The sequence below is a fragment of the Oncorhynchus masou genome, chromosome 6 (genome assembly GCF_036934945.1).
Source record: "Oncorhynchus masou masou isolate Uvic2021 chromosome 6, UVic_Omas_1.1, whole genome shotgun sequence".
In the NCBI taxonomy this organism is placed as follows: domain Eukaryota; kingdom Metazoa; phylum Chordata; class Actinopteri; order Salmoniformes; family Salmonidae; genus Oncorhynchus; species Oncorhynchus masou.
The window spans coordinates 21,946,828-21,972,958 of NC_088217.1; the positions used below are offsets into that span (position 1 = coordinate 21,946,828).

At 45.6% G+C, this 26,131-nt stretch overlaps 1 protein-coding gene across 1 annotated transcript; it reads right to left on the bottom strand.

Moving 5' to 3' along the window:
- Positions 1-19,533: 19,533 nt before the first annotated feature.
- LOC135541610 (G-protein coupled receptor 37-like 1) lies at positions 19,534-24,084 on the bottom strand. The gene is made up of 2 exons (XM_064967920.1): positions 23,197-24,084; positions 19,534-22,255 (listed from the first exon to the last, which is right to left on the bottom strand). The coding sequence occupies exons 1-2, from the start codon at positions 23,890-23,892 to the stop codon at positions 21,284-21,286; spliced, it is 1,668 nt and encodes a 555-aa protein (XP_064823992.1). The 5' UTR covers positions 23,893-24,084; the 3' UTR covers positions 19,534-21,283.
- Between the last annotated feature and the right edge of the window lie 2,047 nt (positions 24,085-26,131).

A 26,131-nucleotide genomic window follows, 5' to 3' on the forward strand; every position in this document is an offset into this window, starting at 1 on the left:
AGACTGAAAAACAGCTTCTATCTCAAGGCCTTCAGACTGTTAAACAGCCATCACTAATATTGAGTGGCTGCTGCCAACATACTGACTCAACTCCAGCCACTTTAATAATGGAAATTGATGGAAATTGATGGAAAAATGTATCACTAGCACTTTAAACAATGGCACTTAATATAATATAATATTTGATAAGAGAATTTCCAATCCCAATGATAATAACAATCAATCAATAGCTTTGACCAATCCCCGAGGTTTGTAAGATCATGGGTATAATAATAATTAGTCAAAGACTTATACAAAAGGTTAGTACAGTTTATTCAGAGAACGTTCTAAAGTCAAGAATACAAAACAATTAATTTTATACTGACTTCTCACACCCACACATTCACACAACCATACGCACACACACACACAAACAGACACACACACATGTCCTGCTACCCAGCCACCAGAGGTTTGTTCTTGACACATACTCCCTGTTCTCTCCCAATCTCTAGTCAGGTCAGCACCAAGCTCAGACAGTCTGTGTTTATAATACCATAAAGACATATGGTCTTTACCCTAATTCTGACTAGGACTACACATTTATTGATTATGATTTCATACATTCTAATCAATTCCATACAATTATATGTTTCAGGGCGGAATATTCTAATCATTCAATTAACAGACAATTCTCACCTATCAATATCATCTACTGCATCTTTATCACTAGCCACTTTAAACTATGCCACTTTGTTTACATATCCTACATTACTCATCCCATATGTACAGTGCCTTGCGAAAGTATTCGGCCCCCTTGAACTTTGCGACCTTTTGCCACATTTCAGGCTTCAAACGTAAAGATATAAAACTGTATTTTTTTGTGAAGAATCAACAACAAGTGGGACACAATCATGAAGTGGAACGAGATTTATTGGATATTTCAAACCTTTTTAACAAATCAAAAACTGATAAATTGGGCGTGCAAAATTGTCAGGATTTGGCCAGGGTTGTTCCGGGTTTTGGTCACTAGATGCCCCCATTGTGCTTTTTGACCTTATGTTTTTTCCCTTGTTCCCCATTATTATTTGCACCTGTGCCTCGTTTACCCTGATTGTATTTAAACCCTTAGTTTCCCTCAGTTCTGTGCTCTGTGTTTGTATGTTAGCACCCAGCCCTAGTGTTCTGTGTATTCTTGTCGTTTCCGGTGGATGCTCTTGTGGAATTCTGTTTTTGTTTTCGAGTATCTCTTGAGGTTTTTTTGTGCTATTCCTACCACCTTTTGGATTTGCCATTTTTTGTATTGAAGGACTTCTCCTTTTTACTTTATTAAATACACTGTCTTAAGTACTGCTGTGTCTGCCTCATCTTCTGGGTTCTGCTGACTATTCGTGGCTCAGTTGGTTAAGTGACTGTTTCTCACTCCGGAGACCCAGGTTCATAACCGGGTCCTGACAGAAACACAGAGCCAAAAATGAACCCAGAGGCAGCCAGTTCCCAGGACCTTTTTGCCATGCTGTCCCACCACCAGGAGACTGTCCAACGCCACGAAGCCGCCCTGGTTCAGCAAGAGGCCTTAATGGCTAGACATTCTCATCTTCTGTCGGAGATGCTGACTTCCATTAAGCAAATATCTGATCGTCTTACCCCGGCAACAGTTCCCGTCCCAGTACCTCAGATTCACGTACCCATGGCAGTTAACCCCCTGGCTGAACCTCGTCTTCCACCTCCCCAACGGTTCTCAGGTGATCCAAGTGCTTGTAAAGGGTTTCTCACCCAATGTTCTCTCTCCTTTGAGCTACAACCCTCGTCGTTTCCCACCGACCGGTCTAAGATCGCTTATATCATCACCCTGCTGTCGGAAAAAGCCCTGGCCTGGGCTACTGCTGTGTGGGATGCCCATAGTTCCTGCTGTGCCAGCTACTCTGCCTTTGCTGAGGAATTCAAACGAGTGTTTCAAGGCCCAAGCAGTGGTTCTGACTCAGCCAAACAGCTCCTGACTCTCCACCAAGGTTGGCGCAGCGTGACGGACTATGCCATCCAGTTCCGCACGGTGGCAGCAGCAAGTGGCTGGAACAACGAGGCGCTCACGGTGTGCTTTCTGAAAGGCCTTTCCGACACTATCCAAGATGAACTGGCCACTCGGGAACCACCGGACAATCTCGAGTCCCTGATCAAGTTGGCCTCACGCATTGACCAGCGTCTGAGAGAGAGAGAACTCAACCGTAGACCTCTAGCCCCTATCAGTCCCAGCTCCGAGTCCCCACCTTTATCCTCGCTGGCTCCATCGGAACCCATGCAGATTGGACGCATCTCCCAGGCTGAGAGAGACCGCCGGATGAGGGAGCGACGCTGTCTATATTGCGGCAAACCGGGCCATTTCCGTTCCACGTGTCCCGGGCTCCAGGGAAACGCTCTGTCCCGTACAGACCGGGGGAACTGTAACGGGAAACATAACCTCCTCCCATCCGTCCAACTCCCGTCTGCTCATTCCAGTCACCCTCTCCTGGGACAACCACAAGCTTCACCTTCAAGCCTTGGTAGACTCTGGAGCCGCAGGTAACTTCATGGATGGTGTCTGGGCGAAGGAGAATGGCATTCCTCTGAACCTCTAAGTGAACCCATGAGGGTCACTACATTGGATGGAAGCCCTTTGGGATCTGGACTTGTCACTCATGTCACTACCTCCTTGCGACTTTCAGTTTCACAACACCAGGAATTGATGAACTTTCATTTGATCTCCTGTTCCGAGTTCCCTCTCGTCCTTGGATACCCCTGGCTTCACAGCCATAACCCTCACATCGACTGGTCTGTGGGCACTATCAAGCAGTGGGGTCCTACGTGCCAAGCTACTTGTATTTTCCAGAATTCCCGAGTTCTACTCCCGAGTCTTTAGAATCCATCGACCTGACCCGAGTTCCCGAGTGTTACCATGACCTCAAACTGGTGTTTAGCAAACAGAGGGCCACCATGCTACCACCCCATAGACCTTACGATTGCCCCATCGACCTGTTTCCGGGCACTTGCCCCCCCAGGGGTCGGATCTTTTCCCTATCTCCACCCGAACGAGCTGCTATGGATACCTACATCAAGGACGCTCTGGAAGCAGGCCCCATGCGTCCATCCACCTCCCCGTCGGGAGCAGGGTTTTTCTTTGTGGCCAAGAAAGACGGTGGATTACGTCCTTGCATCGACTACCGGGGACTCAATGCCATAACCGTCCGTAACCGTTACCCGCTACCCCTTATGGCCACAGCCTTCGAGCTGCTCCAGGAAGCAGTTGTTTTCACTAAGCTTGACCTGCGGAACGCATACCATCTTGTGCGGATCAGACCTGGTGACGAGTGGAAGACCGCTTTCAACACGCCTACTGGTCACTATGAATACTTGGTGATGCCCTTCGGCCTGACCAACGCCCCAGCGGTGTTCCAAGCGCTCATAAACGATGTGCTTAGGGATATGCTTAACATATTTGTGTTCGTTTACTTGGATGACATCCTCATCTTTTCGAGCTCCTTCAAGAACACACTAAGCATGTCAGACAAGTACTCAAACGCCTCCTGGACAGCCATCTGTACGTTAAGCCGGAAAAATGTGAATTCCATTCATCCCGAGTACAATTCCTGGGATTTGTAGTGGAACCCGGTCGAGTCCAAATGGACCCCAGGAAGGTAGGGGCGGTAGCGGATTGGCCCACCCCCAAATCCGTTAAGGAAGTTCAGCGTTTCCTGGGCTTCACAAACTTTTACCGCAAGTTCATCAAGAACTTCAGCTTGGTGGCAGCCCCTCTCTCAGCTTTAACCAAGGGTGGCAATGCAAGGTTTTTGTGGGGAAGAGAAGCTGAGACGGCCTTCCAAGGACTCAAGCAGCGCGTTCTCTCTGCTCCCATCCTGATACTACCGACTACGGATGAACCATTTGTGGTGGAGGTAGACGCATCAGAGGTTGGTGTTGGAGCTGTCCTGTCTCAGAGGGGTGAAGACAAGAAGCTTCATCCGTGCGCTTTCTTCTCACACCGGCTTACCCCGACTGAGAGGAACTACGATGTGGGGGATCGTGAACTCCTAGCGGTTAAGATGGCATTGAAGGAATGGAGACACTGGCTCGAGGGGGCTTCTCACCCGTTTCAAGTGCTTACGGACCACAAAAATCTGGAGTATATCCAGCAGGCGAAGCGGTTGAACTCTAGACAAGCTAGATGGTCTCTTTTCTTCAATCGATTCCAGTTTATCCTCACCTATCGGCCCGGGTCGAAGAATCTCAAACCGGATGCCCTGTCCCGAGTCTACGCTCCTGCCATTCGAGATGACACGGACATGCCTGTCCTTCCTGCTGCTAAGATTGTGGCTCCGATCTCGTGGCAAGTTGAGGATACCGTGAGACGTGCTCAAGCTAGCGAACCGGACCCGAAAGGAGGTCCTGCCAATCGGTTGTTTGTCCCCAAGGCAGTGAGGACTCAGGTCCTTCTGTGGGGGCACTCCTCTCGTCTCACCTGTCATCCGGGCGTAGGTCGCACCTTGGAGTTCATCCAGCGTAAGTTCTGGTGGCCTACCATAAGAGAAGACGTTGCCACTTTCGTCAATGCCTGTCCCGTGTGCTGCCAGGGCAAATCTTCTCACCTCCGCCCTCAAGGACTCCTTCACCCTTTACCTGTTCCCCACAGACCCTGGTCCCATATCTCATTGGACTTTATTACTGGACTTCCTCCATCCCGTGGCAATACTACTATCCTAGTCATAATCGACAGGTTTTCAAAGGCGGCCAGGTTCGTCCCTCTGACTAAGTTACCTTCTGCCAAGGAAACGGCTGAGTTGGTAATTAATCATGTGTTCCGAGTCTTCGGCATTCCTCAAGATATGGTTTCTGACAGAGGTCCCCAGTTCGCCTCAAGGTTTTGGAAGGCCTTCTGCCAACTCATGGGGGCTTCTGCCAGTCTATCTTCAGGGTACCATCCGGAGTCCAACGGCCAAACAGAGAGGATGAATCAAGAGCTGGAAACCACCCTCCGATGTATGACTCGTGACAACCCGTCCACATGGTCATCCTTTATTGTTTGGGCCGAATACGCGCACAACACCTTGCGCTCCTCCTCCACTGGTATGTCCCCGCACGAGTGTCAGTTTGGCTATGCTCCTCCATTGTTCCCGGACCAGGAGGCAGAAGTCAGAGTGCCTTCAGCCTTGAAGTTCGTCAGACGCTGTCGGCTTATGTGGAGGAAGACCCGTCTTAATCTTATGCGTTCCTCACAGAGGTACCAACAACAAGCCAACAGACGTCGCCGTCCCGGGCCTACCCTGCGCCCCGGCCAGAGAGTCTGGCTCTCCACAAGAGACTTACCTCTACGGGTGGAGTCTCGCAAGCTGTCCCAAAATACATCGGTCCCTTCAAGGTTGCCAGGAGAGTTAACCCAGTTTCTTATCGCCTACACTTACCCAGATCCCTTAAGATTAATCCCACATTTCACATTTCATTGTTAAAACCTGTTGTTTTTTCTCCCCTTGTCCCGGCAGACAGACCTCCCCCTCCGCCTCGTGTCATTGGAGGCCAGCCGGCTTATACCGTCCATCGGATACTGGATTCCCGCCGGGTGCAGCGGTCCTGGCAGTATCTGGTGGACTGGGAAGGCTACGGTCCCGAGGAGCGCTCCTGGGTTCCTGCCAAAGACATCCTGGACCCTGACCTCATTCGTCAGTTCAGGGCCCTCCACCCTGAGAGAGCTGGTAGGAACGTCAGGAGCCGTTCCTAGGGGGATTCTGTCAGGATTTGGCCAGGGTTGTTCCGGGTTTTGGTCACTAGATGCCCCCATTGTGCTTTTTGACCTTATGTTTTTTCCCTTGTTCCCCATTATTATTTGCACCTGTGCCTCGTTTACCCTGATTGTATTTAAACCCTTAGTTTCCCTCAGTTCTGTGCTCTGTGTTTGTATGTTAGCACCCAGCCCTAGTGTTCTGTGTATTCTTGTCGTTTCCGGTGGATGCTCTTGTGGAATTCTGATTTTGTTTTCGAGTATCTCTTGAGGTTTTTTTGTGCTATTCCTACCACCTTTTGGATTTGCCATTTTTTGTATTGAAGGAACCAAGACCTGGCCATCCCTCTAAACTTTCAGCTCATACAAGGAGAAGACAGATCAGAGATGCAGCCAAGAGGCCCATGATCACTCTGGATGAACTGCAGAGATCTACAGCTGAGGTGGGAGACTCTGTCCATAGGACAACAATCAGTCGTATATTGCACAAATCTGGCCTTTATGGAAGAGTGGCAAGAAGAAAGCCATTTCTTAAAGATATCCATAAAAAGTGTTGTTTAAAGTTTGCCACAAGCCACCTGGGAGACACACCAAACATGTGGAAGAAGGTGCTCTGGTCAGATGAAACCAAAATTTTACTTTTTGGCAACAATGCAAAATGTTATGTTTGGCGTAAAAGCAACACAGCTCATCACGCTGAACACACCATCCCCACTGTCAAACATGGTGGTGGCAGCATCATGGTTTGGGCCTGCTTTTCTTCAGCAGGGACATGGAAGATGGTTAAAATTGATGGGAAGATGGATGGAGCCAAATACAGGACCATTCTGGAAGAAAACCTGATGGAGTCTGCAAAAGACCTGAGACTGGGACGGAGATTTGTCTTCCAACAAGACAATGATCCAAAACATAAAGCAAAATCTACAATGGAATGGTTTAAAAATAAACATATCCAGGTGTTAGAATGGCCAAGTCAAAGTCCAGACCTGAATCCAATCGAGAATCTGTGGAAAGAACTGAAAACTGCTGTTCACAAATGCTCTCCATCCAACCTCACTGAGCTCGAGCTGTTTTGCAAGGAGGAATGGGAAAAAAATTCAGTCTCTCGATGTGCAAAACTGATAGAGACATACCCCAAGCGACTTACAGCTGTAATCGCAGCAAAAGGTGGCGCTACAAAGTATTAACTTAAGGGGGCTGAATAACTTTGCACGCCCAATTTTTCAGTTTTTGATTTGTTAAAAAAGTTTGAAATATCCAATAAATGTCGTTCCACTTCATGATTGTGTCCCACTTGTTGTTGATTCTTCACAAAAAAATACAGTTTTATATCTTTATGTTTGAAGCCTGAAATGTGGCAAAAGGTCGCAAAGTTCAAGGGGGCCGAATACTTTCGCAAGGCACTGTATATACTGTACTCAATACCATCCACTGCATCTTGCCTATGCCGTTCTGTACCATCACTCATTCATATATCTTTATGCACATATTCTTTATCCCCTTACACTTGTGTGTATAAGATAGTAGTTTTGGAATTGTTAGGTTAGATTACTCGTTGGTTATTACTGCATTGTCGGAACTAGAAGCACAAGAATTTCGCTACACAAGCATTAACATCTGCTAACTATGTGTATGTGACAAATAAAATTTGATTTGATTTGATATTGTTATCTTGCGATGAAGAATGAAATAAAACATGTCCCACTCTGTAAACCCAACTTTTGGCTTTCTGGAGGTGACTGTATCTGAACCCGGGAAAGGCCTACCGCCCGCCAAGGCTTCATGGCTGAAGGCTCCCGCCATCTCACTGCCTTCATCACACCGTGGAGATTGTGTGCGAGGATCCCCTTTGGGCTGATAAACACTCCTGTAGCATTGCAAATGAGCATGAAGGAGATGCTGGACTGCAAGATGAGTGCTGTATCCCTTGTCCGAATGATGTTCTCTGCTACCCCAAGTCCATTGAAGAACATGTTGAGGGAGGTTTGAGAACACTACAACGCCACGGGGAGAGCTAAGCAAGGAGAAGGTGAAAGGTTCCCCGTTGCCATCCAGAACTCCAGTGAGATGGATGGATGAACATCAGACTATCCTTGAGAGGCACATCCACAGACTATTGAATCCACCTCTACTAGCCTATTCCGACTTCGTCTAAACCTTCCCACTCCACACTGACGCCTCAGAACAAGATCTTAGAGCTGTTCTTCACCAACGACAGAATGGGAAGCTCAGAGTTGTCGGGTATGTTTCAAGAACTCTCACGCCTGAGGAGAAGAACTACCACCTTCACTCTGACAAACTTGAGTTCCTTGAATTGAAGTGGGCTGTGTGTGAGAAGTCCAAAGACTACATCTTCTATGCTCCACATTTCACCATCTACACGGACAACAACATCCTGACATACAGTTGAAGTCAGAAGTTTACATACACTTAGGTTGGAGTCATTAAAACTCGTTTTCAACCACTCAACACATTTCTTGTTAACAAACTATAGTTTTGTCAAGTCGGTTAGGACATCTACTGTGTGCATGACACAAGTAATTTTTCCAACAATTGTTTACAGACAGATTATTTCACTTATGACTGTATCACAATTCCAGTGGGTCAAAAGTTTACATACACTAAGTTGACTGTGCCTTTAAACAGCTTGGAAAATTCCAGAAAATGATGTCATGGCTTTAGAAGCTTCTGTTAGGCTAATTGACATCATTTGAGTCAATTGGGAGTGTACCTGTGGATGAATTTAAAGGCCAACCTACAAACTCAATGCCTCTTTCTTTGCTTGACATCATGAGAAAATCAAAAGAAATCAGCCAAGACCTCAGAAAAAAATGTGTAAACCTCCACAAGTCTGGTTCATCCTTGAGAGCAATTTCCAAACACCTGAAGGTGCCATGTTCATCTGTACAAACAATAGTATGCAAGTATAAACACCATGAGACCACGCAGCCGTCATACCGCTCAGGAAGGAGACGCGTTCTGTCTCCCTGAGATGAACGTACTTTGGGGCGAAAGGTGCAAATCAATCCCAGAACAACAGCAAAGGACCTTGTGAAGATGCTGGAAGAAACAGGTACAAAAGTAACTATATCCACAGTAAAATGAGTCCTATATCAACATAACCTGAAAGGCCTCTCAGCAAGGAAGAAGCCACTGCTCCAAAACCACCATAAAAAAATGGCAGACTACAGTTTGCAGCTGCACATGGGGACAAAGATCGTACTTTTTGTAGAAAGGTCCTCTGGTCTGATGAAACAAAAATAGAACTGTTTGGCCATAATGACCATCGTTATGTTTGGAGGAAAAAGGGGGAGGCTAGCAAGCCAAAGAACACCCTCAGAAAGTGCAGGCCCATCACCATAAGCACAAAGAGTCTCAGCTTCCCCAGCTCCCAATGCCGAACACAATTGCCAGTGTACCGAAGCCAATGAGTGGGAAAAAGGTCTGAATTGGGCTGCCTGTGTAAACACAGCCATAGTGGCAAAGCATAAGACCAAGATGGCGGACGGAAGACAGGGTGGTCCGGCAGGTGCCGCTTCTCATTCGAATGCTGTAATTTTATCTAAACCTTCAGGTGTACGCCGACCCCACCTAAGCAACTCATGCAAAGGGTTAAAGCGCAATTATGTGTTTTATCTCCAGTACTCTGCCATGATTGTCAGTTATGTAGCTGCTCTACTGATAATCTCAGTGCGTCCTTGCTGGGATGACACAATAAATCTACTGCCGGAGAATATCAACACCAAACACATTGGTTCACCGTTCCACGGGAGCGGACAGTACACAGCATACCATAATGTTCTGAATAATGGCCAAGTCTACCTCGCTCCCTATTCCACTGACCCACTTAGGCGTAACAAACACAAGTCCAACATTTATCGGAAACTGTTAAACTACCTGTTCACTACCCTCCTGCTCTCCGGGGATGTGCAACTCAACCCTGGGCCTAACATCACCGAGCCAGCCTCAACCCTGGGCCTAACATCACCGAGCCAGCCTCAATCCTGGGCCTAACATCACCGAGCCAGCCTCAACCTGGGCCTAACATCACAGAGCCAGCCTCAACCCTGGGCCCAACATCACTGAGCCAGCCTCAACCCTGGGCCTAACATCACCGAGCCAGCCTCAATCCTGGGCCTAACATCACCGAGCCAGCCTCAACCTGGGCCTAACATCACAGAGCCAGCCTCAACCCTGGGCCCAACATCACCGAGCCAGCGATACTCAGTGGAAAGCAGTGGATGGCCTCATCCACTGATCGTCGCAGCTGTGGAAGTGGGTGAGTGCTATGGTCCCATGGTTTCTCTCAACTCACCCGGCTCCAGGATAGATTTTGACTCTTCAAACATACCCAAGTCGCTATATGCGATCCCTGTCTCTGCTTCTGGCAAGCTGTTTTAATTAGTTCCCCGCATCTAGTGCAGGCAGGAGGGATTGTTAATTGCACTACCAAACTGCCCCTAATCAAAACGAAACAAAACGGCCTAAACCCAGCTGTCAAAAAACACAGAAAATGTTATTTTTTTCAATGTGTCAATCACTCTCGAGTCATCTGGGACCCACGAGCTAAGCCCAAGGGACTACTAGAGGGGCACTTGAACATTCATAGTGTCATTCCAAAAAGTGATCAAATTCAACATCTACTCACAGACTACAACCTTGACTTCCTCTGCCTCTCAGAGAAATGGCACCATAAAAACTCTCCATATGCTGCTTTGACTGTGCCTGGCTACAATGTTTTCAGGAGAGACAGGGTTGAAGGAAGAGGAGGGTGTGATGATTTACATTAAAGCACATATCCGATGTAAACAAATTGAGTGGTTATGTGATAATAAACTGTATTGGCATGTATTGGCATGAACGTTACACTGTCTCCCCAAATGTCTTTTACCCTTATTGGAATGTATAGGCCACCTTCCAACAAAAGTGTGTTTTTTGATCAGTTTAATAACATGCTTAGGGAATGTGACTTTGGGAAATAGGTCATCTTAATGGGAGATTTTAGCATTAATTATGAAGACAAGTTTTGTAGAAAACCCCTCAAACGGATCACTAATACCTTTGTCCTTACACAGATCACTATTACCTTTGACCTTACACAGCTAGTTAAAGGGCCAACCAGGGTGACTTGTTGCTCTAAAACACAGATTGATTTGGTGTTCAGTAATAAACCAGAGAGAGTGACTAAATCATTCAATATGGTTACTGGGCTATCTGATCATAATCTGACACTTATAGCCAGAAAGCTGTCTAAGAGCAGGCTTAACCTCTCTACTGTTAGAATGCCGGATCAACTAAGAATACCTGATTTAAGCTATTCTGAAAACGCAATTAAGGTAATTAACTGGAATGATCTCTTGTCCTATACAGACGTGGAAGCTGATAGTCAGGTTTTTCTATCCACAATCCAGACTACAATAAATAGTTTCCTAAAGAAAATCAAATCCAAACCTGGCCAAAAGAGCACTCTTTCTTGGCTAAATGGAGAAATCTGGAAACTGATGAAAGAACGAGATTATGCTCTAAAAATAGCCCTAAGATCCAAATTAGAGCATGACAGACATAGGTTTATCATGTTGAGCAATAAGGTGATGAAAGAAATCAGACAGGCCAAGGCAAACATTTTTATTAACACAATTGGTGAAGCAAAGGGATATTCTAAACTGATCTGGGAGAATGTAAAAAAGTTAACAGGGAAAGACCATAGTAACACTGCAAAAAGACTAGAAATCATGGTGAATAACAATCTAACACAGGATGCAGTTGAAATAGCAATAGCCTTCAATTCCTCCTTTATTGACTCTGTCAGGGTACTGACATAGAACCCCTCCACTGGTTTCTTGGGCTCAGTGCTAGTAAATTATGCTCATGTAACGGATGTGAAACGGCTAGCTTAGTTAGCGGTGGTGCACGCTAAATAGCGTTTCAATCGGTGACGTCACTTGCTCTGAGACCTTGAAGTAGTAGTTCCCCTGGCTCTGCAAGGGCTGCGGCTTTTGTGGAGCGATGGGTAACAATGCTTCGTGTGTGACTGTTGTTGATGTGTGCAGAGGGTCCCTGGTTTGTGCCCGGGTATGGGCGAGGGGACGGTCTAAAGTTATACTTTTACACTCAACCTGTCTTCATCATAAGGGAGGTTTCTGAGTCAAAGGTGAACAAGGTGATTAGCTCACTAAAGAACTCTAAAGCCAAAGATGTGTTTGGGCTGGGCTCTACCTTTCTTAAAAACTACAAAGAATCACTCATTGGCCCCATTACTAATGTCACCAACACATCTATAGGTCTCGGGGTGTTTCCAAGGGTATGGAAGTCGGCCATAATAACGGCCATCTATAAATCAGGCGACCCTGCTGACGTGAGTAACTACAGGCCCATTAGTATACTACCTGTGGTGTCAAAGGTTGTTGAAAAGTGTGTAGCAGAACAACTGATTGCCCACCTCAACAACAGCCCCTTCACATTACACTCCATGCAGTTTGGCTTCAGAGCGAAACACTCCACAGAAACGGCCAACTGCTTTCTTCTGGAAAATATGTCCAAGATGTCCAATATGTCCAAGTCCAAGATGGACAAAGGGGGCGTTGTTGGGGCTGTGTTTCTGGACCTAAGGTAGGCTTTTGATACTGTTAACCATGCGATTCTCATCACAAAATTGTCCAAGTTCAACTTTTCCCCTGATGCCTTGAGATGGATGAAATCCTACCTTGAAGGCAGAACTCAGTGTGTCAGAGTGAGCAATGACCTGTCGCCCACTCTTAGCTATGATGTGGGCGTGCCCCAAGGGTCAATACTGGGGCACCTCCTGTTCAGCCTGTACATTAATGATCTGCTTTCTGTCTGTAATGGGTCTGAAGTTCAAATGTATGCAGATGATACAGTGATATATGTGCATGCAAAGAGCAAACAACAAGCTGCACAAGAACTCACTACTGTAATGGTCCAGGTTACAAAGTGGCTCAGTGACTCGTGTTTGCATCTCAATGTGAAAAAAACTGTTTGCATGTTCTTCACAAAGAGGACAACAGATGCCACTGAGCCAGATGTCTATGTGTCAGGGGAGAAGCTCCAGGTGGTATCTGATTTTAAGTACCTTGGCATCATACTTGATTCCAACCTCTCTTTTAAAAAGCATGTGAAAAAGGTCATTCAAATAACCAAATTCAACCTAGCTAATTTCCGATTCATACAAAATTGTTTGACTACAGAGGTAGCAAAACTGTACTTCAAATCTATGATACTCCCCCACTTAACATACTACTTGACTAGTTGGGCCCAAGCTTGCTGTACAACATTAAGACCTATTCAGTCTGTTTACAAACAGGCTCTCAAAGTGCTTGATAGGAAGCCCAATAGCCATCATCACTGTTACATCCTCAGAAAGCATGAGCTCCTGAGAAATCTTGTGCAATACACCGACGCCTAAATGGCCTGGCTCCCCCCCTCCACTCTGTTAAACAGAAAACCCAAACATATGGCTGCAGATCCATAAGGTCTGCCATGAGAGGTGACTGTATAGTTCCCTTAAGGAAAAGCACCTTTAGTGAATCCGTTTTCTCTGTGAGAGCTTCCCATGTCTGGAATACACTGCCATCAGACACACATAACTGCACCACATATCACACTTTCACAAAATGCTTGAAGACATGGCTAAAGGTCAATCAGATTTGTGATCATAATCCCTAGCTGTGTATTGCCGCTTTCCATGTTGTCTGTTGTCTGTAGCTTGTGAGGTGTGGAAACACTCTGTTGCTTTTATGAATTTTGTCTTGCTGCTTTTTGTTCTATGTTGCTATGTCTGTATACTACGTCTTGCTTGTCCTATGTTGCTCTGTCTGTATGCTTTGTCTTGCTTGTCCTATGTTGCTATTGTCTATATGGTATTTGTTTTTAATAACCTGCCCAGGGACTGCGGTTGAAAATTAGCCGGCTGTCTAAAACCGGCACTTTTACTGAAACGTTGATTAATGTGCACTGTCCCTGTAAAAATAAAATAAAATAAACTCAAACTCAAACCATTCCAACCGTGAAGCACAGAAGAGGCAGCATCATGTTGTGGGGGTGCTTTGCTGCAGGAGGGACTGGTGCACTTCACAAAATAGATGGCATCATGAGGCAGGACAATTATGTGTATATTTTGAAGCAACATCTCAAGACATCAGTCAGGAAGTTAAAGCTTGGTCGCAAATGGGTCTTCCAAGTCGACAATGACCCCAAGTATACTTCCAAAGTTGTAGCAAAATGGCTTAAGGACAACAAAGTCAAGGTATTGGAGTGGCCATCACAAAGCCCTGACCTCAATCCTATAGAAAATTTGTGGGCAGAACTGAAAAAGTGTGTGCGAGCAAGGAGACCTACAAACCTGACTCAGTTACACCAGATCTGTTTGGAGGAATGGGCCAAAATTCACCCAACTTATTGTGGGGAGCTTGTGAAAGGCTCCCTGAAAGGTTTGACTCAAGTTAAACAATTTAAAGACAATGCTACCAAATACTAATTGAGTGTATGTAAACTTGTGACCCACTGGGAATGTGATGAAAGAAATACAAGCTGAAATAAATAATTATCTCTACTATTATTCTGACATTTCACATTCTTAAAATAAAGTGGTAATCTTAACTGACCTAAGACAGGGAATTTTTACTAGGATTAAATGTCAGGAATTGTGAAAACTGAGTTGAAATGTATTTGGCTAAGGTGTATGTAAACTTGCGACTTCAACTGTATTTAATGAGCACAGCCAAGCTGAACGCAGTTGGCCACAGATGAGTTGGAGAACACTCTGACTTCCGCTTCGACAGACCAGGCAAAGTCAATGTTGACGCAGACACCCTCTCTCGTCCCCTGGATATCACCAAGTACGTGGCTGAATGCAATGAAGAGCTGCCAGGTGAAATGGTCCGTGCAACATGGGAAGGGAGTCAAGCAGCAAAAAGAAAATATGTGGCTTGGATTGCAGCCCTCGACATCTCTGAAGGCATCTCAAGAGAACACCACACCAGTGAACCCCTGTCAACCATCAACCACAACGAGCTAGGAAGGGCCCAGCCATCGGAGAGCTCATGAGGTTGAAAGAGACAAGCAGAACCCTGACCAGCGATGCAAGATGAGGAGTGAGTTGATTGAGTGGGGAAAGCTGTGCATCGACGATGAAATCCTGTTCCAGAAGGACAACCAAAGAAGGCAGCTTGTCCTACCAGTCAATTATACGCAGACATTCCCAAAGCACCTCCACAATGGCATGAGTCATGTAGGAACAGAGAGAGTTCCCAGCCTGGTAAGGGAAGTGTTCTACTGGCCATTCATGAAGAAGGATATAGAAGAGCATGTTACTCGGAGGTGTCCCTGTATCAAACAGAAGCAGCCAGTCACACATGTAAGAGCAGCTATGGGCAGTATCACATCAAGTTCCCCCCTGGAGCTGGTGTCTATTGACTACATGCACCTGGAACCCAGCAGAGATGGTTTCAAAAACATCCTGGTGGTTCTAGACCACCTCACAAGGTTCGCCCAGGCTTTTCCGGCAAACAACAGTGACTGAACAGCGGCTGAAAGAATCTTCACCGACATCATACTAGAGGTCTTCATGGATCCACATCTACATGAATAACTGAGACCTGATACGGGAACCGAGCAGATCCGGATCCAGAATTTTAAATAATGTCACCGGTCTGTGTTGGATCTGATATGATTGTCATGGAACTTGGGAATGTGTAATTTTAACTGACTTGTCCGGAAGGATCCATACAGATCGGGACACAACTGCTGCGGTAGAGAGAGAGAAAAATTATATAATTTATGCTGCTGCTCTTTGCTTTTCACGAGAGTGGCACATGTAGCTTGTTGTTGGGAAATCATTTGTCATGTGGGGCAAAAGTTAAGAGATATCTGATCAATGGAGGAAGATGGAATTAAAATGATGGAATAAAAAGTTAAAGGAGAAGGATAGGCTACAATGACCAAGAGCCAACAGTTAGGTTGCTACTTTATAGTCTGAATGGAGTTGTTGTTTGTAACAGTGTAGCCTTAATTAGCCTAACTACTTAGCTACACTAACTTCTCTCGGTTTGATGCAGTCAAAACAGGTACTATGTACGTAGTCATATTGGATGATAAATAACCTAGCTATGGCGGCTATTAGTCCACTATAGCGTGAGTCAGCTTGGTTGATTGCTGTCTCTTCCTCTCTTTTCGTGTCACTCGCTCACACTCACAGTAGCTTACACACAGCACGGTCCCTGCTAGAGCATCACCTCTTTACCTCCTTTTCCTCACGCTTTTTCAGCTCCGGTTAGTAAAGTAGCTTAAAAATGGAATTTTCTGTTGCTTCTCTCACTCGGATCGGACCGAGTCTAGATCCAACCAGATCTATATGGAACGGATCTAGTTGTCCTCTGGTTCATTCTGAACAAGTCCCTATATTTAAGAAAAATATTTATGCATATTTGGTCTGGATGGGAAAGCCCCAGGTCAATTTCGTGAAGGCCTCTACTTCATACAGAGGTTTGGATACCCCTCGAAGTTACACCACAACTAGGGTAGAGAATTTGAGAACAATGTTTTGAAAACCCTGCAGCAACTGACAGGAGTGGGTCACTCAGGAACATCACTGTACCACCCTCAGGGAAGCCCAGCTGAGACATTCAACAGAATGTTGAACCCAGTCCTGAGAATGCTTGAGGAGAAGGAGAGGGAAAAACACCTTCCACAAGTGTTGCATGCATACAACTGCACAAGGTATCAGTCCACGGAATACTCACCCGTCTATATGCTCTACGGTCGCCAACCACACCTGCCAATAGAGATGCTGTTTGGCCTGACAGCTGAAGAGGAGACAAACTCACCCGAAGGCTATCCTGAGAAGTGGACTAGGAGAATGACTGAATCATGCAGAATAGCATCTGAGAACATCAAGCAGTCAAGTGCAAGGGGTAAAATGTACTGTGACTGACAGATGAACGGTGTCGTCCTCCACCCAGGTGATCGAGTTCTGAACAAAAGAGGGGGTCCTGGAAAAGTAAGGTCCTATGCCAGTTGGGGAATTCCCACCTCACTACATCCCACCGCCTTTCACGCCTTATTCACCTTCATACTTACCATCTGCACCTTACCACACCTTTATGCCATACTCTTACCCTATACACTGAGTGGACAAAACATTAGGAACACCTTCCAACTATTGAGTTGCACCCCCCTTTGCCCTCAGAACATCCTCAATTCATCGGGGCAGGGCATGGACTCTACAAGGTGTCCAAAGTGTTCCACAGGGATGCTGGCCCATCTTGACTCCAGTGCTTCCGACAGCTTTGTCAAGATGGCTTCATGGTGGATCATTCTTGATACACATGGGAAACTGTTGAACATGAAAAACCCAGCACTTTTGCAGTTCTTGACACATTCAAACCGATGTGCCAGGCACCTACTACCATACCCAGTTCAAATTAACTTAAATATTCTGTCTTGTCCGTTTACCCTCTGAATGACACACATACACAATCCATGTCTCAATTGTCTCAAGGCTTAAAAATCCTTATTTAGCCTGTCTCCTCCTCTTCATTGTGTATAGTTTTATTTTGTATTGTTCCCAGAGCACATTAGCAAATGAGACCTTGGTCTTAATGTGTTTTTCCCTGGTTAAAAAAATATGACTCCATTGCATTATATGTTTGCAACAAAGATTAAACTATTTGTCATCTTTTCGACTGCAGGGAACTTAGAAATTATTTTTTGAGTGCAGACCCTCTACAAATGAATCTGGAGTTTCTTTGTTGCAATATATTTTCCATGGTAAGTAGAGTTATATTTGTTTTCACTTGTCCAGGAGCCGACACTATGTGTTGCACAATGAGAGCAGTTATTTTATAGCGTAATTGATATAATTCTCCACTAAAGCCAGCAGGAGGCGGTATAGGATCAGGTTTCAGATGGAGAGGCAGTGTGATTGGGGGAGGGAGAGGCTTGGGAAAAGTCATATGTGTCGAACACTCTCTTCTCATCCTTGAACTTTGTTCTTTAAACCCTTCCACTCTCTTTTTCTGTTTATCCCTGTCTCTTGCTCTCTCTCTCTCTGAATCTCTCTCTTTCGGTCTGTATGACTGTCTGTCTCCCTCTCTCTTTCTCCCTCTCTCACATTCACATACATAATAGGCTCACCAAACTCAGGAGGTAGTGAAACTCATTAAGTAGTGTTTATGGGTCCAGCCTGCTTGGCACTGGAACCAAGAGCAAAAGAATGAAGAGATTTCAAGATTACAAAAAAAAGAAAACATGTCACTTGTTCAGAACGTTCGACATTTAATCCACAACAGTCTAATCTTAAAAGGCCTGTTTGTTGGATTGTCTCTCAATAGATGTTGGTTTTCCAAGGCCTTACTATGTAAACCAGTGAACCGGTGAATAGAGCCAGTGAAAGAACTTTTTGAACTGGGATAGTAAGGGACATTAGTGTTATCTTCAGAGGTTTATTGATGTTTCCCATGTCCCTTAAAACCAAAGCCAAACACCCTCACAGAGGAAGTGTCCTGTGGTGGTCCACCACTGGTACTAGTCCTAAGTGAAAAACAACCCCAGTCACTCACATATAGTTCCCCCCTGCTGTTCGGACTCTGTTCCAGTTCCACCCCCAGCCGTGACAATGACAGGACAGTGACAGAGCGGACTAGGCTGGTTCTGTGTTCTGCTGACAGAAGGGACACATGGAGACAGAGAAGTCCAGAACCTCTGCCCCCTCTGGGAACTGGGCCCAGGGTTCTCTGCAGGGTTCTATCCCCAGGCTTACAGAGCACTGGACTCCCAGAACTGGTTATGTTTGCATTCTCCAACGTTCTGGAGCTGGCTGCTAGGCTGCAGCCATGGCAACGTGTAGATAGGGCTCTGATCAGAGGATGTATGTTTCCTGAGCCTGCTGAGCCTGGAGTGAACATGACAAACAGAGGGCCTTAACACTATCAGTACACACACATGTACACACACACACACACACGTTAACCTACTTCAGGAGTCACTTCAAACCCACCTCACTTTATCTCAAATGCAGATAAGGTTTTAAAACCTTGTCTGATGAGAAATGTAAGCAGTCTGAGAGGCTGAACCTTCCCAATATGCAGCTTCAGACACTCAATGGTGGCTTGGTAGGCAGAAGAGAATTTAATGTGCAGCAAAGTGCATGAGGCGAGGACTGATGTATGGGGCAGTACTGAGCGTCTGGTCTGAACAAACGAGAGACCAGACAAATAAGGCCCTTCATCTGTTGTCATGGAAACCACAGGGGAACTGAAGGGTTTGGGAAAGTGCGGGTTGTTTTGGTCGCCTAGTACCCTCTTCTCCCTCTTTCTTCCCCCTCTCCTCTCATCTCTCTCTTGCTTCTGTTTGGTGACTGTGAAGGGGACTTGAATGTGACGGTATCTTGGCAACTCCCCCGGTGGTTGACCATTGTAATGCAGGGAGGGGGCTGGGGAGAAGGCTGAGGAACAATGCTCTTCTTATGAGAGCCCCCCTCTCTCAGGCCCAGGCAGAACTAAGTGGGAGGACAAATATTTCAGCTCAGGGAGCCGAGACGGAACACACAGGACAGGGGCAACCAGATGAAAAATCTTCACTGTCAATATCCCCTCATCCCCTGTGAGTGTGTGTGTGAGTGGATGATGGATGAATATGTGTGTCTGTTTGAATGTGTATGCGTGTAGGTGTGTGCATTGTGTGTGGGCAGATGTGGTGGTCTCTTTAACATGACACTGACTTGTTCATGCACTGATAGATGCATGCTTTCCCTCAGCCATGATTTATTTTCCAGTGGAAAACAAGACCACAGACATTGTCTCACTGTTTATTGGGTACAACTGAATACAAAATAGACAAAAAATCTGATACACAGTCAGTTCCGATAGTAAATGCTACCTCAGATACACAATGTTAAATTCAAACCAAACATAATTACAGTATATTCACAATACAAGAGAATACATACCAATTTTCCCCAAAACTATAAATGTTTTTATTTATAGTTTGTTACAACATTCATATGATTTGACTGATCTCTTTTTGAGGAAGGAAAGTTATGAGAAGTACAGATTGTATACATGTACAATGTAATATTGAGGACAATGAAAGTTGTTCATTGGTTCCTGATATCTGAGCAAGTCAAAATGTTCCACTGTTGTGTCACGACAGTATAACACAATATATCAGCATTGTATCGGTCAGATTGTACTATACACAGATTCACCATTTTTGTAGGGTTTGGTTAGGTTCTATCTCGACATCTATCAACATATTGACACAAGAGTCATTGTGTGGACTAGTGGTTACATTAAAAGCTTTTAATAATCATGAATAATGTTTATCTGTAGAAGAGATGTGGTGTTAAGATCTGGGCCCGTATCCACACAGTGTCTCAGAGTAGGAGTGCTGATCTAGGATCTGGCCATATAATATTATTCATTATGATCTAAAAGTCCAAACTGATCCAAGATCAGCACTCCTACTCTGAGACGCTTTGTGGATATTGGCCCTGAGCAATGTTAGTAGCTCTGCAGAAGATGCTCAGCAATAGTATGGTTCTTGAGGGGAAACATGTTGAGAAAACCCTGAGCTGCACAGCTAAAATACTACAACACAACAGTGAATTCTTAACACACAAGACAGTTGATTTGCGCCCTATTCCTGGAGGAATCGTAGGAAGACTACACTGTAGTGGTTGTTATTTACTCAGATAATGACAAGGAATATTTACTCCACGTGTAAACAGTCAGTCACCAGTGGTGATGGGTGTTATGACGTGTGTTTGACGGGTACCATTCTACCACATTTCTTCCCTTGTAGATCACTGTGAGATGGAGTGCAGGCCAGAGGAATGGAGAGGAGTTAGAGAGAGAACAATTAGCCCACAGACAGAGGATCCCTCAATGGCTCTTTCTGTTGTTCATTTCCACTAATAAAAGACAGGAAATTAGAAAACACAACTTGAATCCAGACCATAATTCACAGCGAAGAGAATTGTTTGCTTTTTAAAATGTTATTTATCAAACTAGAGTATACTAGTAAAAAAAAAGTCAAGAAAAGTTAATGTCAGTGTATTCAGCTCTGGATCTCTCCTAGCATTCAGCTGTGCCACTACAAATGATATGTTGTCTCATGTCATAATGGACTGTCTGTAATGATCTTCAACACTTATCTCACGGCTAGGAGGGATTGAAGACAACCAAAGCCCTAGCCATGAGTATATTCAGTAGTCTGTCTGTAACCACAAGTCTCTCAAAACAAATTGCCTTAAACTCAAGAGGTGTCTTTAAGCAGGAAGTCGCCCGCTGTGCATGATGATGTCCATAGTGCTGTCTACCTTTTATTCTCAAGAGTCTTCTTGGTAAAAATAAGTGTCCCTCCAAGGACCAAGCATTATAGAGATCATTTATCTTCATTCAGTGCAATGCCCAGCACAGCCAGTGTGGGCAGAGAGAGGTTGGGGTAAGAGAGCTGGGTTCTTGAGGTCCAAGGGTAGCGTGGGCATTTTGTCCTCCAATGAGGTGACTCCTGGCTAGGCAGGGAGAAGGCAATGAGAGGGACTCAGCAGGGTGTTCCAATGGCCATGAGAGAGGAGCTGTCTTTGGCCTTGTCATAGAAGATGGCTGGTATGGTTCCAGACACAATATGCAGCTTTTCCTCTTTGGTGGAGGACGGAGAGAGTGATGACGGGGATGAGAGAGAGGAGGGGTAGGTGGAGACTGCGGTGGTGGTAGTGGAGGATGATGATGATGAAGAGGCTCCATTGGGTAGACATTCCTCACAGCAACAACAGCAACAGTCCATGAAGGCTTGGCCCAGAGAATGACACAGACACAGGAACAACACCGGCGTTGCCGAGCAACGGACAAACAACAGGAACTGGCCAATCAGAGCCAGCAGGGCCTCAGTCGTTGTGGAGATGGGGTTGGCGATGTAGGCCAGGGCAATGTTACAGATGTTCTCGGGGAGGTTACACACGGCGTAAACGATGGCCAACGCCACGACTGTAGAACTACACCTACGGTCTCTCTTCAGCTGCTGCTTCTTGGAAGAGGAGGAGGACGACGACAAAGAGGACGAGGAGGAAGGGCGTATTCTTTTTCCTCCTACTACTGTGCTGCTCCCATGTTTCATCCGTGCCTCCTCAGCGACAACGTGTCTCGTCACCAGCTGGCAGGCGAGGGTGAAGAGGAGCGGCAGGCAGAAGTAGCAGCCGAAGTACCACCACATGCGGGCCTCGTGGTAGGTCAGCACCAGGGAGTAGACAGACTCAGGCAGGCTCAAGGAGGGCCTCCGGACACACAGGTCCACTACGTAGCCCCCTGGCAGGACGGAGACCTCCTGGGTGAGCTGCCACAGCAGCAGCTCTGGAGCGGCCAGGACCATGGACCCGATCCAGACCACAGACAGCTTGGCCAGGATGGACTGGCAGGGCTCCACCCGTGGAGCCTGAGGCTGGGGGCTGGTCGCTGCGTGGAACCGGTCAATGCTCAACGCACACAGGCTGAATGTGGCTACTCCCATAGAGGTCACCTAGAGAGAGACGGGGAGAGAGGGAGGGGGAAAAGGCAGAGAGGGAAGATGGGGGAGAGAGGGGTGAGGGAAAAGAAGGAGAGAAAATAAGAGGACAGTGGAAAGGAGAGAAAGAGACTGAATGGGATTGAGTGACACTGGTTTCAACAGAAGATGCTCATTTGGCAGATCTTGATGCTGATTTTGAGGGTTCTCCAACCCAACAAGAAAAAACTGGGGGAAACACTACTGCTCCAAATAAATTCCCCCTAGGAATATGCAAATGAACCTATTCAGCTGGGTTGAAAAGAGCATATAGAATAGCATTAGAATGTCCCTCTGACCCAGATCCCCTCCTTGATAAGAGTTCCTAAGAACCTCAGTTAATTACACTCACCCCACCAGACAACTAACGTGAGGCGCTCGTTAGCATAACAATAGGCTAACTACCATAACACATAGGCAGCTGGCAGACTGGGGCGATATACACGGGCAGTGGTGGACAGTGCAATTACAACATATAAAACACACACATTATGGTGATTAAGTACAGTTTGAGTCTGAAAGACATTGGAAATACCCAGACCAAGGGAACAGCCAGAGCAGGGCTTGCACCATCAACCCTGAAAATGCACTCTTCCAGCCCTAATAGCAGAGGCGGCCCCAGTGCACTCACACAGGGACTATATTAAAAGGCTATACAAAAAGTCGGTTATAACCACCATCCTGTCGTCCCTATATGTGTAGGTATAATCATTTTTATTGCTGCAAAAGTATAACTTGTGTGTATGACTGGTCTACTGTTCAATAATGGGAGAACGAGGAAAGATGAGGTGTGAAGAGGTGTGATGCAGAAATAACGGACAAATACGCGCGACGCAACAGGTGCATCTCTTTGTGCTTGTTAATGCACACTGCCGAAATGCCCTCACGTACGTGGACGTTCAAGGTGAATTGTTTACCTCCATGTAGGGCACGATCCGACAGGACAGGTCCCCTAGCAACCTTCTCTTGGTGAGCTCGTTGAAGACGACCACGGGCAGACAGAAGAAGAGCACGAGGAAGTCCCAGAATGCCAGACTGGCCAGGATGCAGTTCCACGCGCTCTTCAGGTAATAATTGTGCCAAACGATACACATGAGCGCGAGGTTCCCAACGATGCCCATGGCGAATAGGATGAGGGCGAGGAGCATCACTGCGTAAGCCCCGTATGAGCTGTCGGTTACCGGGTAGAGCGGGTTGTGGAACAGCACCGAGCCCTTGGAAGAGTTTCCCCGGGTTCTGCCGTGCCTGTCCGGGGTGCTGTTGGCCAGGTGTGGGCCCTTGGGCGTTGTGAAGTAGCCGTCCGGTTCATACGGTCTGGGGTGCTGGTAGCTGTGAGGAGACTGCTGGTCCTGTTTCCTCGAGCTCCCATCCTTGGCGCCTCGGGGGATTCTCTTTTGGTTGGTGTCTGATTCATGCATCAGGGGTTCGATATATCCCATATCACCTCCAATCTGATTCAGATTCAACTCAGAGTCTGACTCCCCGGTCCCCGTCGTCAGTGCACCTGCAGCCCCGTCCGTCTCCTCAGTCCTCAGCGCTGTGTAACCAGGATCGACATGACGGGGCTCCGCAGCGCTCAGAAAAAGTAGCAACAAAGCAAAACGAGGAGTCATTTTCAGAGTTGAATTATGTTTGTCTTTTACCTTGATAGAACGCTGAGAGCAATGTAGTTCTATGTTCTGCAAGTGTTGCGCTAGTTTAGAATGATAACTCCAGTCTATAAGTCAAATATATCCACAAATAGTTTTAGAACAGTGTCCAAACTTCAGTCCGCCGGCTGGTTCGTTCTGATGTACAATTTTGAGCTTCTGTCTGGCTCAAACTTGCATGCCCGTTATTCATTATGTTCTGCAAATGGAAGAGACCACATCTGCCCTCTTGTGGCCTAGATAGACAAGGCAAGGACCTCAAACTGTATTCAGAGCAAACGCATAGTTCAGTTCAATCAAAGCAAGTCAATTCATCTGGGAATCCCTATATTGGCAGTGGTGGAAAAAGTACCCTATTGTCATACTTGAGTAAAAGTATAGATACCTTAATATAATGTTACTCAAGTAAACGTGGAAGTCACCCAGTAAAATACTACTTGAGTAAAATTCTAAAAGTATTTGGTTCTAAATATACTTAAGTATCAAAAGTAAAAGTATAAATAACTTCAAATTCATTATTTTAAGCAAAGCAGATGGCACCATTTTCTTGTTTTTTAAATTTACGGACAGCTATGGGCAGACTCCAACACTCAGACATTATTTACAGATAGCTATGGGCACACCCCCAACAGTCAGACATTATTTACAGATAGCTATGGGCACACCCCAACACTCAGACATAATTTACAGATAGCTATGGGCACACCCCAACACTCAGACATTATTTACAGATAGCTATGGGCACACTACAACACTCAGACATCATTTACAGATAGCTATGGGCACACTACAACACTCAGGCATCATTTACAGATAGCTATGGGCAGACACCAACACTCAGACATCATTACAGATAGCTATGGGCACACTCCAACACTCAGACATCATTTACAGATAGCTATGGGCAGACTCCAACACTCAGACATTATTTACAGATAGCTATAGGCACACTCCAACACTCAGGCATCATTTACAGATAGCTATGGGCACGCTCCAACATTCAGACATCATTTACAGATAGCTATGGGCAGACTCCAACACTCAGACATCATTTACAGATTGCTATGGGCAGACTCCAACACTCAGACATCATTTACAGATTGCTATGGGCAGACTCCAACACTCAGGCATCATTTACAGATAGCTATGGGCACACTCCAACACTCAGACATCATTTACAGATTGCTATGGGCAGACTCCAACACTCAGGCATCATTTACAGATAGCTATGGGCACACTCCAACACTCAGACATCATTTACAGATAGTGAGTCTGCCAGATCAGAGGCAGTAGGGATGACCAGGGATGTTGTCTTGATAAGTGTGTGAATTGAACCATTTTCCTGTCCTGTTAAGCATTCAAAATCTAACAAGTACTTCTGGGTGTCATGGAAAATGTAGGGAGTACAAAGTAAATTATTTTCTTTAGGAATATAGTGAATTAAATGTTAAAGTTGCCCAAAATATAAATAGTAAAGTACAGATACTCCAAAAAACCATTTAAGTAGTACTTTAAAGTATTTTTACAACACTGCATATTGGCCATATTTCCCCCAAAATGTCTGGAAAATAAACAAAAACAATGTGCTGTGGACAGGAAATGTTAGATATATATGCTGTTTATGTCCTACTAGAAGGTACTGGAATGTACATGTACAGTCGTGGCCAAACGTTTTGAGAATGACACAAATATTAATTTTAACAAAGTCTGCTGCCTCAGTTTGTATGATGGCAATTTGCATATACTCCAGAATGTTATGAAGAGTGATCAGATGACTTGCAATTAATTGCAAAGTCCATCTTTTCAAATGAACTGAATCCCCCAAAAACATTTCCACTGCATTTCAGATCTGCCACAAAAGGACCAGCTGACATCATGTCAGTGATTGTGTGAGTGTTGACGAGGACAAGGCTGGAGATCACTGTCATGTTGATTGAGTTTGAATAACAGACTGGAAGCTTCAAAAGGAGTGTGGTGCTTGGAATCCTTGTTCTTCCTCTGTCAACCATGGTTACCTGCAAGGAAACACGTGCCATCATCATTGCTTTGCACAAAAAGGGCTTCACAGGCAAGCATTGCACCTGAATCAACCATTTATCGGATCATGAAGAACTTCAAGGAGAGCGGTTCAATTGTTGTGAAGAAGGCTTCAGGGCGCTCAAGAAAGTCCAGCAAGCACCAGGACCGTCTCCTAAAGTTGATT